Here is a 16,033-nt window from a genome sequence, read left to right as displayed (position 1 = left end):
ACCCCCTGAGTGTCAAAAAGTAAGCAGAACAAGCTAACCCAATTGGTTGTACAATGGGACAGGAGATGGCATCATTTGCTGTGTTCTACACGACGACAGGTCCTGTGTTACGACTATGACAACGATGGAGGCCATGACTTCATAGGAGAGTTTCAAACCACGGTCGCCAAGATGAGTGAAGCCCAAAACTCCGTGGAGGTAAAATATATTTGACATTATCGTGATTGTGTGTTTTAGTTCAAAATAAAATAATCTGTCACAGGGTGAGTTCGAGCTACAGGGATTAGACCTAAACACAGATGAAAGAATCAAACGCACGTGAGGGGTAGGCTTGGGTATCGAGTATCGAGGATCGATTGGAATCGGAACTAGCTTTGCGATTTACCCGGAATCGTTTAAAAGTTTAAAATTCGATTCCTAGTTTCGATTCTCAGTCCGCCGGCGCCGACCGGAAATAGAAACCGCTGAACACCAACGAAGAAGCGTCCACCGGAAGTGTTGGCGTAACAGCGCGATCGAACATGTATAGCGTGCGTCGGCGGTCCAAAGTGTGGTTACACTTTTCGAAACAAACCGAAAACTCTGCAAAATGCAACATTTACAGCAAAATTGTTTCATGCATAAGAGGGTGCACGTCAAATATGATTAAGCACCTCTGAGGTCACCGACCGGTCTCCGTTGCCTCGTCCTCTGGCTCCAAGGGTTAGCCCATCAGTGGGAGCAAGGTAACGTTTAAGTACCTGCAGTATCAACAGGTACAGGTGTAAATGTGTTTTGTGAGGTTTAAAAAATAAAGCTCTCTTGAGGAAAGTGTACCCCTGTTAAAATATATTCATAATTTATAATGTTTATACAATATTCAAGTTCATAGTTTGATATTTATATTTTAGTTGAAAACTGCCCTGTTAGAAATTCATAGTAAAGTTAATAAAAAGTAAAAAGTTCATAGAATTAACATTGATGGAGAAGGTCAGACTATTTCCTTCAGAAAGACCCTTGGTTAGCTAGCTCATTTAAAATATCTTAAACTTAAACTTTTTGGACCCTGCCTCTTAAAAGAATCGGAATCGAGAATCGCTGGGAACCGGAATCGAAACAAGGAATCAGAATCGTTCAAATTCAAATGATACCCAACCCTAGTGAGGGGGTTGAGAAAGGAGAGGCAGAGCGGATGAATGAAGTAGGGACAGGTGTGTGGATGGGTGGGGTAGCCAGGTGAGGAGGAAGGAATGTCCTATGTGTTTGGTGGGTGGAAAATGTTAACAAAAGGGTCGGTGAAAGAGGGAATGTTGCTTGAAAGGAAACGGACCGTGACCGCATGTAATTGTATTTAATTGCAATAAATAGTTGATTACCTGCTTGTTAGTTTTTTCAATGCTATGCAAATGAACACAGGTATTATGAAACAACCAATAGATAGCAAGTTGATTTTATTTTTTGCATCTACTCTTAATTAGCTGAATTGATATGCATTGCTGCATTCACACATTAATGCCACTCCATTCGTACAACTGAGCTGGTAAAGAGTAAATACTACTGAGACATATTGTTTTCACTTTTGCATTTTGGGTATGCTGCAGATATAAAGATGCAGGGATCAGAAAACGGCTCATTCATTAGTTGCGCTGCATGTGTTTGTGAGGAAATGTTTGTGTGTGTTTATTTGTGAAACTGAGTGTGTTCATGTGCCAAGGCAGCCTCATGACTTGTTCTCCCACTGAGTCTCTTCATGTGTGGTAATGATGTAGGGACTCAACCACGCACAGACACACACACACATGCGAAATAACAAGATGGGGGGTGGAGAGAGAGCGAGAGAGAGAGATAGCGTGAAAAGGATGAGAGAATGAGAGGTGCTTTTGAGATGTAAAACAGCCTTTAGCTGAGCCCCAGGAAGGCAAGAAGGCTTTTAGAGCTACCTGTCATATAAATCACTAGTTGACTCGAGGCATGTGATTGTGTGTAGTGTGGGTGTGGATGTGTGTCTCAAACGATCTCTTCATCAAATATATTACCATCTAATGTGTGTTTGTGGGACGTATAGTATTAAAAGTCCTTTTTCTTTCATGTTCATCAAGGGAGAACAACGTGGTTCTGACAAACAGCATTTTGATGTGGGTTTGCATATGGACTGAATACTAACTAAACCACTATAGAATAGTTTGCTTAAATTGTGAATTCATAATAATTGGAGGCAGTGTGTGGAATACATGCAGATACAAATCACAGCTTCTCAGCAGTCAGTTCATTTCTCCCCCATTTGTTAAACTGTCTACTCTGCTTTTACCCCCCGACCACCCATACTTCTTTCTAATGTTGTCTTTTCTGATACTGATCACCTTTGTTCTCTGTAATAATCTGTTTGTCTTTTTAGGTAGAGTTTGACTGCATCAACCCCAAGAAACAGAAAAAGAAGAAGAATTACAAGAACTCTGGCTTTATCGTTGTCAAGTTGTGCAAAGTAAGGATGCCTGGATAGACGTATGGATGGGTGGATAGAAGGGATGGATGTTCTTGTTCTTTTTCAGCCATAATCATATTGGCTGTGCAATCTTAACCTTTTGCTGCATCTAAATGCTGACTGCTGGTTCTCACTGCTATAGTTAGCCTGGCACACACACACCTGTGGAATCAGGTCTGCCAAAGCACCCATGTCAGCTCTCCCTGAGCAGTTTTTGCATTGCTCTTAGAATCATTTTAGAGTTCGGCCATATCCACAGGTGAGGTATTAGAGCAATTGCTGCAGAGTTCATTATTTAGGAATAGAATTGCTCCAGAAATTGAAAAAGTCGTCCCAGTTTCATGCCTTCAATTTTAGTGGCCAATTAATTTTCTGTCAATAGACTTATATGAGCTCTAAACCCAATTTTACTTTCATAAGTAATAGATGGCTGGTTTAAGATACCTAAAAAACATATGACATGAACTTTTTTATTATTAATAGGATTTATCAAAGCGATTCAAATTCTGAGTTGAAAGGACAAAAGAATTGACACGTCTAGTCAACTCATAATAATACATCCTACTATACGGACTCAATAAAACATTTGTTTTGGGTTTTGATCAACTTACACTTCTTATTGGGTGTCATTAGGTCTCTTGGAATATCTATTTTGTGTGGTAACTCTGAGCCCCACAGAGGACACGTTAAGCTAAAACACATTGCTTTCATAATTGATTCTTTTCCTTCCTCTTTTTTGCATCCTCACGACCGTGAACAAGCCTTTGTACTGCCATGTTCATAGACACATACAGCAGTTTACACGTACACAACCAACACATGCACCGCTAAGACACTAATTATATTTGTTTGCTGTTGGCAGGGTTTAGACTAATTGCAGTAAATCCATGCTAAATATTAATTTTATTTGGAGTGGAAATTGTGTTGAAAAAAGAAAATAATTAGTGCTCCTTTGAGATTACTTTGACTCAGAAAATTATTGTTGTTTTGTCATTTAAAAAAATGCTTGTCATGAAAAGATTAAAGAATGTTTTTTTTTATGTGCCATGTAAGATTATTTACACAGTGTATAGTGTCTTAGAATAAGCTTACGTTTAGTTGTTCATTTAGTCAGACTTTGCATTTTGCAAGAAGTTCTGATTTTTGGAAGTGGGCTTGTATGAGAACAGCCGGCCCGCCCCCAGTAGAGAAGCAGCTTAAAGTACCCGCACAAAAGCAAATAAATAAACTCCTCTGGATGAGGGCAACGGTAAAACCTATATTTTAGCGACCTACAAAACAACAAAAATGATCTAGTTTGGAATAAATCATCAAACATTTTATTTGCTGTACTTTGCTGTCGTAGAGATCTTTCGGATTGAAAACTGAAGCCATTGATGTTCTTTTCAAAGCCTCATAACTTCATATGAAGCTTAGCTCGAATTGTGGTATGTTAGCTGGAGCGTACTCAAGTCTTCTTCTCCAGACTGGAAGCGTTGTGTTAGCTATTCTTTATTACATCTATGCCCGTTTCCTTGATTTGGGCTTTTAAACTGAATCACTGACCGTTAAAAATACTCATATAAAAAACCACTTCAAAAATGTTTAACTATCCCTTCAAGTAAAAGGATAACAACATATATTTGGAGGAGTATTAATAGTTTTTAAAGCTGGTGAGATCCCAATTTAACTGATTTCACCACATTCATACTTTCTTTTCTAGATTACAAGGGACTACACTTTTCTGGATTACATACTTGGAGGATGCCAGCTAATGTTCACAGTGAGTATTATATTACCCTGCTGTTTTTTATTGCATCTGCAATGACGTGGTAATGCAATACATGTTTCTGCATGCCTTGCTTTTGAAAAAGATGGATTTTCTCCTCCAGTTGGATCATGTTAATTTACATACTGAAAGGAAAAATATGAGGAACAGAATGAATGAGTGGAGTAGAGATGAGAAGGGTAATGGAATATTGTGAAAGATTGAAACATGTCGACTTTTGTTGAATTGTGAGATCAGGAGGGCAGAGAAACAAAAGGAGGAAAAAAACTGTCAACGCGCAAGATTTGCCTTTTGAAATGTCAAATAAATTAAGATGAACGTATGGAGACAGAAAGAGAAAGATATTTCACCACTATACTATTTTTTAGTCTGCTAATAGGAGAGACTGTGTGTGTCACTACGTGAGGGATTAAAGAGTCCTGATTTGTACCAGCCAATCACAGAAATTCACACATACATCAAGTTGTTATACTCTATCCATGGTTCATGTTTTTCTACAAAATACCACCACCCATCACCGATCAAACAGTTACCACAAAACACACACACTCTGTCACAACTACATGCTGCATGTGTGCCAGAGGTTTTAAAACTACTTAAAGTAAAAAAGTAAAAGTATTGAAAAGGGAAAAAAATGTCCATTAAGAACAAACAGTCCGTCAGTCCGTTACAACACGATGGGAAGGTGCCTTCAGATCACGTGACCTGCCGGGTGATGGAAACATGACGACATTCAGAGAGGCGACGCTACAACAACAGAGGGACACACGTATCGACCCGCATGCTGTATGACTTAAACAAAGAAAAAAACACGTTCCAGTGACGGCTAAATGACACAAGTCAGAGGACACACACGTTGTTCCCATTGATTAGACTACAGTGTCTCCCCATGGTATACTACTTCATGGGGGGGGGCATCGCTTTTATAATGTTGGGGATTGGTCGGTTATCAAAATATTGAACAAATACAGAATCCCTTAGTGTTCATTTCCAAAGCCTCGCATTAAGACATACGTCCCTTTATTGAAGACGATGCGCTACTTGCAGGTCGCTGTGTTGTCCCAGATCATCAATAAAGTTAGCAAAAACATGTAAGGACCCATGAAGACTCATTTAACGTTACATGGACTTTGCATGAGGAGGAGGAGGCGGGTTCATGTCGCTAAATACCAACTGAGATCAACTTGTACCGCGACCATCGACCTGTCGTCCTGAAAAAGATCCTTCACCACTTTACGCACCCAGCGTCACTCTAAATTGCGTCATGTGATAAACCAATAAGGTGTCTGGATGGTAAATGTTTACACTTCTCATCCAACCGCAATCAAATTCACGCAATCCCGACGGCGCGATTTACCCGGATAGTTTTTTTGTGTGTTTTTGAACGACAGCAAGCCGGAAAACCTTCCGAAATGAAATAGGAGTAACGAGGCAATTTTTTAAATGTAAGAAGTAGAAAGTACAGATATTTGCGCAAAAATGTAAGGAGTAGAAGTAAAAAGTCGTCTGAAAATAAATACTCAAGTAAAGTATAGATACCCAAAATTTCTACTTAAGTACAGTAAAAAGGTATTTGTACTTAGTTACTTGACACCTCTGATGTGTGCACACAGTGTCCATCTTTTGCTGTGTCTTCTCTAACGCTGCAACAGTCCCCCAGCTTTGTAAGCTAGAACCAGGCTGCAGATGATACAGCAGAATTGTTGCGTCGAGGTTGACTCCAAACACGCTGCTCGATCTTCTCTTAAATTGTTAGGGGACAGGCACATGCACAACGACAGCCTGATATTTTCCCTTAACTTTGGAAATGTGGCTTCAAAGCAAAGAGGTGTTGTACACACTTTTTGTTGTTGATGACCTTGTCGGCATGGGGATGAATTGGTGATTTCTTATTTTAAATGATTTGACTTTTTTGTTATTGACATTAATGAGACAAAAAAACAAAATGGACAACTAAACAATTATACAGGAATCGTCCATTTACTACAACTAGGTCAGCCATTCTTTGGATGGCTCTCAATGGAGCGGTGAACATGTTGGTGGACCGTGAGCAATGGACAGCATTTAAAGAGGTTGGAGCTTTGCGTCAAAAACACTGCAACGAAAATAAAAAGGATTACATTTTGTGTTTATCTGCTCTAATTAATCCCCAAACCGAGTAAATGATTGGTTTATCACAGCTAAATGGCAACTTATCCCACTTAAATTCTCAAAATCGTACGCAGAAGTAATTCCTTTGGTCCATGTTGTGGTCAGCTGGTGTAAAACCAGTGTGGAGTATCACCTCGTCCAACAGGGATGCACCTTGAAGTTTACCAACATTAGGGTACGGAAAAATGGTAGAATTTACCAATGGATGTTGGTAGTCTTTTGCAGATTGTTTTTCCCACAACCTTGCTTGTATTAAGGAGCATAATTCCAGAGCAATAGGAACATTTACCAGTTCTATTGGTGGGATGAGAAAATTTAAGGCAGAACAGGAAGTCTTAAATCCTCGCTGCTCCCTCCTAATCTTTTGCCTTTTGTCACAGACCTGCAGTTCTTTCACTGATGGACACACACACAAACACACACACACACACACACACACACACACACACACACACACCTAATTCAGTCTTAACACAGATACCTCTTCCCTTCTGCTTACAAACCAATTTACACACACACACACATACATGTAAGCACAAACATATAACATCCTCGTCATACAGCTACTGTCACTATATCACACTTCACCAGCTTTACATGCTTTACAACTACCAAACCATGATTTCGGCACACAAATCCACACACAGTATCTTCATCACGCAGACATTTTGTCACATGTGCTTCTGCACCGCGTGCACGGTTTCTACTCTGGGTGTGCACACCAATACCTTTAAACGCGTGGCTTCCCTGCTTACACATGCCGACAGATTTAGACGAGCACAATGTACACGTAAACTCACGCAGACGCTCAGTCACCGCTGACATCTTCCCCTCTCGTAAGCACTGCCACATATGTGCACAAATTTTAAATACACACACATCCGGCGAGGAGACGCCTTGTACAAACACACACATGCAGAAAGAGCCATTTTGCTCTGTTCAATCAGACTTAGCATGGCTCTAATCCTAATCTCCAGAAAGTGAAAGTCTTTCCTCAGGGCAGTGGGAGCTGGAGGAGAGAGAGCAGCGTTTCTCCGTAACACACTCCAACACAAAGAGACAGCCTGCTGCTGCTGATGGGCTGTTTGTGAAAGACTAATTTCAACAAAATTGCGATATTATTCATATCATACGTTTGATGTCATCCAGAGCTGTGCTGAGCGGAGTGCCTGTGTCCATGTGGATTCATAGAGAAGCCAAACACGTTTTGAATGAGAAAACAGAAAAGCATCTTCACAGCTGTTGATGTACGATGTCTCGACCTCAAACAAATGATTGCATTCTATCTTTTTTTTAATTACAACAATTAACTAATTTCCTATGGATGTTTTACATTAAAAGCCTACCACATAAGGGAGGGATTATGCCTTTTGAGCTACCGTGAGACCTTTATTGCTACATGAGTAGGTAACTATGTAATCTGTGCAGGAAGTGTTGACTTTTAATCAAAAACCGCAGATGAGAATCAACACCAGCAGAATAGCGGGTGAGAAGCAGAGTATTTTCGTTAAGACTTTATGTTGTACTGACTGAAGTCGTGCTTTGGAAATTAACATTAAATTACACCCGCCATTGTGGGTTTTGACACTATATGAAGTTTAAAAGTCTGAGGAAGATTTCCCTTCAATCTTAACACATAACTTTTCTTTGAATGTTTTGTGATTTGAAAAATTTGCTTTAGTCGCTAAGTAAAACACGACAAGATTGAAAAACCTGGGAAACAATTTACAGCAAATAATAATATAAAATATAATAATTACATTTCCTAATATACTTTAACAGTCAAATACATGTATCCTATCTAAAGTCCCTTTTTAAGATATGATCTATACCATTGCAAGGTGTAAAACATATCTAACCATATTACAAAAGGATCAATGTTATACCTCATATCACTGCTTATAACTCCAAGATATATGCTTAGAACTACAACAGGATTTTATTTTTTGGGTTAAAAATACATGACCCAATAATACAGAAAAACAAATAAACCATAAATAGATTGTAGCACCGTAGACGTCTGGCAGTGGACAGCAGCTCATGGTTGTCACTGGGAACACCTGAACGCCTTAGAGTGAGACAGTCACTCCGACACACTCCCCTCCATCCATCTCTGGGGCTGGTGGGTGCAAATGAGTCTGAGAAGTCCTGCAGGGAGAATTGGCTGATACTTGATGAGCCACAGCTGAGAAGACTTCAATGTGATTGTCAGTATGTCAATTATGTGACAGTAATGTGGAAGTAGTGGAATCCCTCCAATTTATTTCAGTCAGAGACGTTTTCTGTCACATTGGTGAAAAGTACAGAAATAAGATTCTGCTCCGTCACCCCGTCTTCATTTTAATTCTGAGCATTTGTTTGTTGAAATTTGTTTGTTAGGTTGTGTTTCCTCTATTTCTGTGTTAGCAATTACTAAGAACCAGGGGCAATGAACACGTTGGAAACCGAATGGTGCCACTCCCACTGTCAAATTCACACCCATCAAAATAATCATCTCTTCCTGCAAAGGTCATCGGATTAACCATGACGTAATAGTTTGTCTGCTGTCGAGTGTCAAATTTGGGCGACATGATTTTATGTTCGTATTATGAACAAATTAATTGGCACCAGGGATGAAAAATGGAAATTGCTCATTCAAACAATGAATGAAAAATACAATCATGTCATCGTCAGCAGTACACACATTCATGCGTGTGTACTGTGCGTGCGGTTCATTCTTATGGATTGAAGTGCTAGAGACAAAAAAAAAATGAAATTATGAAAATAAAAAAACATTTGGGAAATTAAAAGAAGATTTACAGCAGTATTTGGAGCAACAATTTATATTATCTTTTTAATGTGTTTGGAATTACAACTTAATTTATTTTCAGTGATAATTTTCAGCTTGCATATTTAGGATAAATACGTTCATTTCTAGATGTTTGGATTGCAGAGAATTTGCATGATATTAGCTTTTAAACCTAGTCAGTGGGCCTTCAAATAGCTTTTCTCATCATGAATCCATGATAATGATCCACAGCAAGTGAAAGAAAATTCACACAACTGCTCTCTAATGATTTGCTAAGCAAGACTAGTATGACTTAGTATTAAGACCTGTGTCTTATTTCACAAATATGTGGTTCCCGGTCTAACACACATATCTAACAACACCCTATTTCTGTCACGCTTCCTCTCTGTGTCCGTCACTCGAGCTGCTCCTGCTCTTCTTTATGCTTCGTTTCCTCTCTCCTTCCATTCGTCATTTGACCAATTTCCTTTCTCATACTCAATGATCTAACACCTTTGCTGTCTCTTCCTGCTTCACCATTTTCTCTTTACTCGGGCGTTGTCCCCATTGAACCCGAACATTGCTGTGTTATAATACTCTCAACTAAATAAGAAAGGGGATGCTTTAGATCATCTCTAAGCCGAGAGGAAGGAGGCAGAGTTTCTGGGTTGGCTTCTTGTCAGCACACAGACCGTTATTCACAGCCTGAGGATATTCTTGTCACTCTCAATCTCGTATCATGTTGGGCTGTGTGACTCCATGGGTGTGTGTGTGTATTTGTATTTTGGGTTCATGTGTTCAAGGCATTTCTCTTTGGATATACACTATGTGGTCGTTGTATCAACCCCTTGTTTCACCTTTACTTGGTGATCTTTAAGATTACATTTACAATGTGTAATACTTTTAATGAATTCACTTTGTTGAAGTTCAAAATTGCAAAAGCAACCATGTGCACTGTAGGGTTGTACAAGAAATCACAATATCTACTAAATCATACCAATTGGCACTAAAAAGTCACTGCTGACCTTTCATCCAAATAAACACGTGTTCTCTCACTTTAAGGTAATGAGATGTTTCACCTCAGACTTTAAAAAAGTAGTATAAAGAAAATCTTTGTGCAAAATCAGTTCACAATAGATACAAATAGTCAAGTTTTGATTGATTGTACGTTAGCTATACATTACCTTGAAGAGCAGACAGTTAGACAACGGACAACAAGACAAAATGGTGCAAGAGATAAAATAAAATATAATGCTATTGGTTAGAATATAAGGCTATGGGTTCATTTAAAAACAAAGGAATACGTGTGTATGGGCATTTGGTGTGAAGGGAGTGGCCGGTGGGTCACACAAGCTGCAGCCTGCCCTTGTCCTTGGTTGTGGCTGCAGCGTACCAAGCGGTGATGGAGGAGCAGAGGATGGACAGTGGATGGCAGTGTAAAACTGCACCATCAGTGTCATTGGCAGGTTGAATTTCTTCAGCTGCCTCAGGAAGAACATCCTCAACCAACATAGAATTTAACATTCTAAATATAACCTAGCTAATCATCATCATTTTTCTAAAGCAGCAGCAGATATGTTTTCCATAAAGTCAATATATAAAGTCAAAAATATCTCACTGGAAACAAATCTAAAATGTCAATTAGAAAAAAAATCATCGTTGACATTGAGATACTGGGTGAAATTTACAAAGAATGAATAACATAGACAATAGAATTACGTATATCTGACTCTGGAGGCTTTTCAAGACCAGATTTAACAATTCATAAACATTTTTTAATCATCTCGTCTTTACATCCCTCGATGGCAAAAATAAACTCCTAATCCTTTCAGATCTCTCCCTCCTATCGTACAATGTCACTAAATGGCAGGCAAAATAAGGCACAAGACATTTAGTCCTACACATTGTTTTTAATATTTTATTTACTAAGCAATTAAGAAGAGCAAAAAAGGGAGAGCGAGGGGATAACATGCAATTAACATGGGCCGCTGACAGGGACCCAGCATGCACACGCTCTACCGGGAGGTCGCTTCCCCCCCCGGCTACCAACAAACCTAAACCATCACTTGCACCAGCTAATTGATTGAGGCATGTGTCACATTGAGAGCAAAGAATAAATTCCTTATCCAACATTAGCGGATGTTGTGGTGAAATTCTGTATCAGTGTCAAAGTTCACCTTTGACTCCTGGGGAGATTGTAGATATAAAGAATGTGAATACATCAAATGCTGTTTATGCGTTTATTCTTGCAATTAGAGGCACAAAGTTCACAAAGTCACACAGAGTTTGTGAAGTGAGCACACCAATAAACTCAGTTGAAGCTCCTTAAATGTTGAAAAAACCAAAACATCGCAGAAGCCTTTGAAATTCAGTTCTCTACAGATGATCAACAGGCAAGCAGATCATTAATTGACACTAGTCCTATAGAAGTTATGGTCAATATATTTGACTATGATGGCCCTTTATGAATTTAGGGTCAACCCTGTAGCTTATAATGATTTCCCATCCGGTACTTCTCCTCTGACTAGTATAACTTCCTTCTTTGTCTCAGTCATTTTCCATCACATTGTAAAGAACTCTAGTAATTCTCGTTTGAATATTTGCTACTACCACCAAAATCTGCAACGGCACCAGATGAATCCTTTTGCCCTTAACAGTCCCATGAGTGTTGACTGCAAAGAAGAAAAACAATAAACCTTGGCTCCTCCTGTGACATTCTAATCTGATGTCAAAAGAGAAATCATACATTCCTGTGTGAGCTGCCTATGTTTTCTCACCGACGTTCCATTTTTCAGGTGATTCTGCTTTGTTATTGGTGGTGAAGGAGGAAAAAAGAAAAATTATGACCCACAACAGTATCTTAGATAATTAAAGTATGACATCACGATTGAATTTGAATGTGTCTCTTCTCTGTATTTCTACAGGTCGGTATAGACTTCACGGCGTCTAATGGGAACCCTCGAGAGCCGTCCTCCCTCCACTACATCAACCCACTGGGCAGCAACGAGTATCTTGCTGCCATTTTAGCTGTGGGACAAATTATACAGGACTATGATACGTGAGTATCTTCTTCTTTGAAGTCAGTTATCCAATAAAAGTAGGCTCCAGTAGTAATAATCTGTTATTATAGTAAAAGCCATAATATGGACACTGGTATATAGAGATATATTACAAAGCAGAATAAAGCTCAGATTGCCACACGAATAATGGCTGTGACTTCCTTTTCTGCTCGAGACCCCAACCATATCTTTACAAGTACTAGTCCGACCCTTTTGTCAGTTTCTTCATGAACTCAAGTCAGATCTTTAATCGCTTAGATCAGGAGACTGTAGACAGGCTCCTCGGTTTCAGTTCACACTGGATTGTGGGACAATAAATACACAGATCTGTAGGCGATGGCTTTCCAGGCTTTAAAGTTACGCCAATGCAGAAGTATCTTAAACTTGCATTCTTTCAAATAGTCAGCAAGAGGTGACCCTACAGGATGCAAATGGAAGTCTGATTATTATTAAAGGGGTATATGATCAAATTACCGATTTATTAGCTCAGTTAACCACAAGATTATGGTTCTCAATCACTAGTTTCAAGTATTCTTTAATACACAAAATGTTTATTTGGTAAAAGATGTTTTCATTTAGAACCAGGAAATGCATTTCCTGCTAAAAATGCGTTGCAATGCAGAAAGCTGAAATTAATTTTAAAACGTTGCTTAAAGTACAGAAATGAAACATTCTTCTAAACATTGCTGAAAGAATAGAAAAAGCTGAAATACATTTAAATATTTATGAAAATACAGAAATGAGAAAAGCTGAAATGAACTTGAAACAATTGCAAAAAAACAGAAGGGGGAAGCTTCTATGAATTTGAAAACACAGAAATAATAAAAGCTGAAATTAATTCAAACGTTGCTGAAAGAATAGAAATAGGAAAAACATGTTTTGTAGTAATATAAGTTTTTTAGTTATAGTTGTAATTGTGGTACTAGTGCTACTAGCAGCAGTAGAAGAAGTAAGTACTAGTTTCACTAGTATTTGAAGGCAATTGTGGTGTACCTATTGTTGAGGTACAGATAATCATTGAGGCTTTTATTTTGAACTAATGGAATTGGGTGGGGGGGGGGGTTTGGGAGACAGTGTTTGTTATTCAAACCAAATGGACTTAAATAGATTTGTACAGCGCTCTTCTAGTCTTCTGACCACTCAAAGCGCCTTAACACTACATGACATTCACCCATTCATACTCTAATGACAGGACCTACCATACACAGTAACTGTCAGTAACTAACTAATGGACAGACGGTAGTCACAGCTAGAGGAAAAATGCTGGGATTAAGTGTCTTTCCCAAGGACCCAATGACATGCAGGTTAGCCGGGCCTGGGATCAGACCGCCAACCCTCTGATTGGAGGACGGCCGCGCCCCCCACTCACCCACAGTCGCCCTAAGCTAAGAAAACTAAGAAATTATTCATTGATGGGCCTCATTAAACATTCCAGTAAGAATTCCCTCCATGGGGGTTGAAATACTAGTAGTACTAGTAAAAGTAATTTAGTAATAATACCAGTTGAAATATTAGAAGTACTACTATAAGTACTAGAAATATTAGTAGTGGTTGTAGTACTATTTGAAAGCGCAATAAGTATTTAACGAAACAGCTGTATCATAAGCTTCATGGTTAAATTACAGATAATCATTGCACCGTTTATTTTGAAATGATGGTATTGGGTGAGTGGGTGGAGGGGTTGAGAGACAGAATATAATAATTAATAGGCCTCAAACATTACAGTAAGAATTCCCTCCATTGGGGTTGTTTTGAAATTATGAGAGAAGGTGGAGAGAAGGAGGTCATGTCAGGCTGCACTAATCAGCTAATAAGGATCAGCTGTGAGTCACAGAAAGACCCCCAGCTAGCTGTCGTGACAACGGAGCAGGTGCAGTTAGCTCACAGACAGTTACTGAGAATCCACACCTCAAGCAAATGCTTCCTGGAGCAAAACTATTTGGAGTAGCCAAAAACTAATAGCATTTTGAGAGACACAAGACTCTACCGAACGCATGAGTCTAGTTTTTATGTCTCTATGTGTTTTAAAACTGCTCTACCAACAGTTTACCTTCTGTTGTTTTCTGATTTTGTCCACACTCTAAGTGCCGCTCTAACTTCGAAAAGGACCCCAAAACTAATGAAACATAATTAGTGATTATGAAAAAACTATAATAGATATCAACAAGCGGGGTTTTTTAATTAAATTGTTAAGACTTGTGTCAAGATTGTGAAGTTCAAATGGTGTCTCTAGCTGAAAGATTGGAAAAGCTGAAAAAGTTGAAAGTTGAAGAAGTTTTGAGAGGATTTGAAAATGTAATCCATTGGAAACCATGTTAAAAAGGTTGATGATTTCAATTTATATTAATTCAATTATAAGAGCTAAAAAGCTGAAAAGTTATGACTTTTCAGCTTTTTAGCTCTTATAATTGCACCCCTCCTCTGAATGAGCTGAATGCATCAATGCATTCCAACAATAAAGAAAAGAAGAACAATACTTGGAATGCATCAATGCATTCCAACATAAAGATTAGAAGAACAATACTTGGAATGCATCACTGCATTCCAACAATAAGTTGAATAAAGATTTGAATAACAATACTTGGAATGCATCACTGCATTCCAACAATAAAATAGATGATTAATCCCCCTGTGACAACGCTGTGTAATAATGAATCCCACCCTTCTTCATTGTAACCGGCCCTGTGTAGCTGGTTAAGGAAGAGACGATTGGTTGAGATTAGAAGATAATGTAAACATGTCTATGTATTTAAGAGTGACAAAATCATTCTAAGTTAAAAAAAAAGATAACACCCTTTTTTCTGTATGCTTCCCTTCAGAAAGAAGGCGCTTCTCTTAGTGAGACGCCATTCAACATAGCTCCATTTTACTGACAGCTCTTAGCTGTTTTTTGTGCAAAAGGTCACCGGATTTTCTCTGCCATCTAAATCCAGCTGGTTGAATTTGGATGAAAAAAAATGAAAAGGGAAGGGTTTAACTAACGTTTTAATCTGTTGTCATGGTTTCCACCTCAGCGACAAAATGTTTCCAGCTCTGGGATTTGGAGCTCAGCTCCCTCCAGACTGGAAGGTATGTATTTGTTTGTTTGTGTTGTTTTTATTGTTGTTAATGTTGTGTGTGTCTATGACTGTGTGCTAGACACAAATATCAGTGATACATAGTATATGAGTGTAGTACTGTATGTGTGTGTTAGACAGAGAGATAAGGATGGTTTGTTGTATGTAAACTTACACACACACACACACGGGTAAAACTGTAGGCATTATACATGCATATTCACATTATGCAACTGTCAACCCATCTGTGTTGCCATGGCAATCAGCTGATGAAAAGGACAATGGAAAGAGAACAGTACACATAGAGAGCGAGAGAGAGAAAGAGAAGTGTGGGAGCGATGGAGAGTATCTCTTAACAATATTCTACAGTGTAGTGAAAGAAGAATATCACATTTGTTGAATGGGTTTCTTGTCTTTTCAGGTGTCACACGAATTTGCCATCAACTTTAACCCCACCAACCCCTTCTGCTCAGGTAAGATAAGGTGCAGGACCTTGCTGCCATAGTTGAAAATACGAATGTACTGTTTTTAGAGTATATGTTCACTGTATATGCAGATACATAATCGATAAACACAATATTGTCCACTAAAGTGCTGCAGCAATGAGTCCCAAAACCCAGAAAAAGGTTGGCATATTTGCACTTCTGTTAATGACTGAAAATGACTGAAATAAGTTCTTTGGGTTATAACAACTTGATTTTATGTTTTTTCTATGAAATGAAATGCTCCACTACCCAGAAGACCCCCCTCGTGAATGCTGAAGCTTTTACC

The 16,033-nt window shown here is 38.8% G+C and overlaps 1 protein-coding gene across 1 annotated transcript in view; it reads left to right on the top strand.

Moving 5' to 3' along the window:
• cpne2 (copine II) overlaps positions 1-16,033 on the top strand; it is a 37,455-nt gene that overhangs the window by 11,955 nt on the left and 9,467 nt on the right. The window contains exons 8-13 of the mRNA XM_037451520.2: positions 100-198; positions 2,375-2,461; positions 4,164-4,223; positions 12,072-12,205; positions 15,221-15,275; positions 15,684-15,735. Coding sequence (XP_037307417.1) covers positions 100-198; positions 2,375-2,461; positions 4,164-4,223; positions 12,072-12,205; positions 15,221-15,275; positions 15,684-15,735 — 487 coding nt within the window. The remainder of the gene's footprint in view (positions 1-99; positions 199-2,374; positions 2,462-4,163; positions 4,224-12,071; positions 12,206-15,220; positions 15,276-15,683; positions 15,736-16,033) is intronic.

This window comes from Pungitius pungitius, chromosome 6 (assembly GCF_949316345.1).
Source record: "Pungitius pungitius chromosome 6, fPunPun2.1, whole genome shotgun sequence".
Lineage (NCBI taxonomy): Eukaryota > Metazoa > Chordata > Actinopteri > Perciformes > Gasterosteidae > Pungitius > Pungitius pungitius.
Note: the sequence above shows the minus strand (reverse complement) of the source record. Positions and strands in the feature narration are given on the sequence as shown.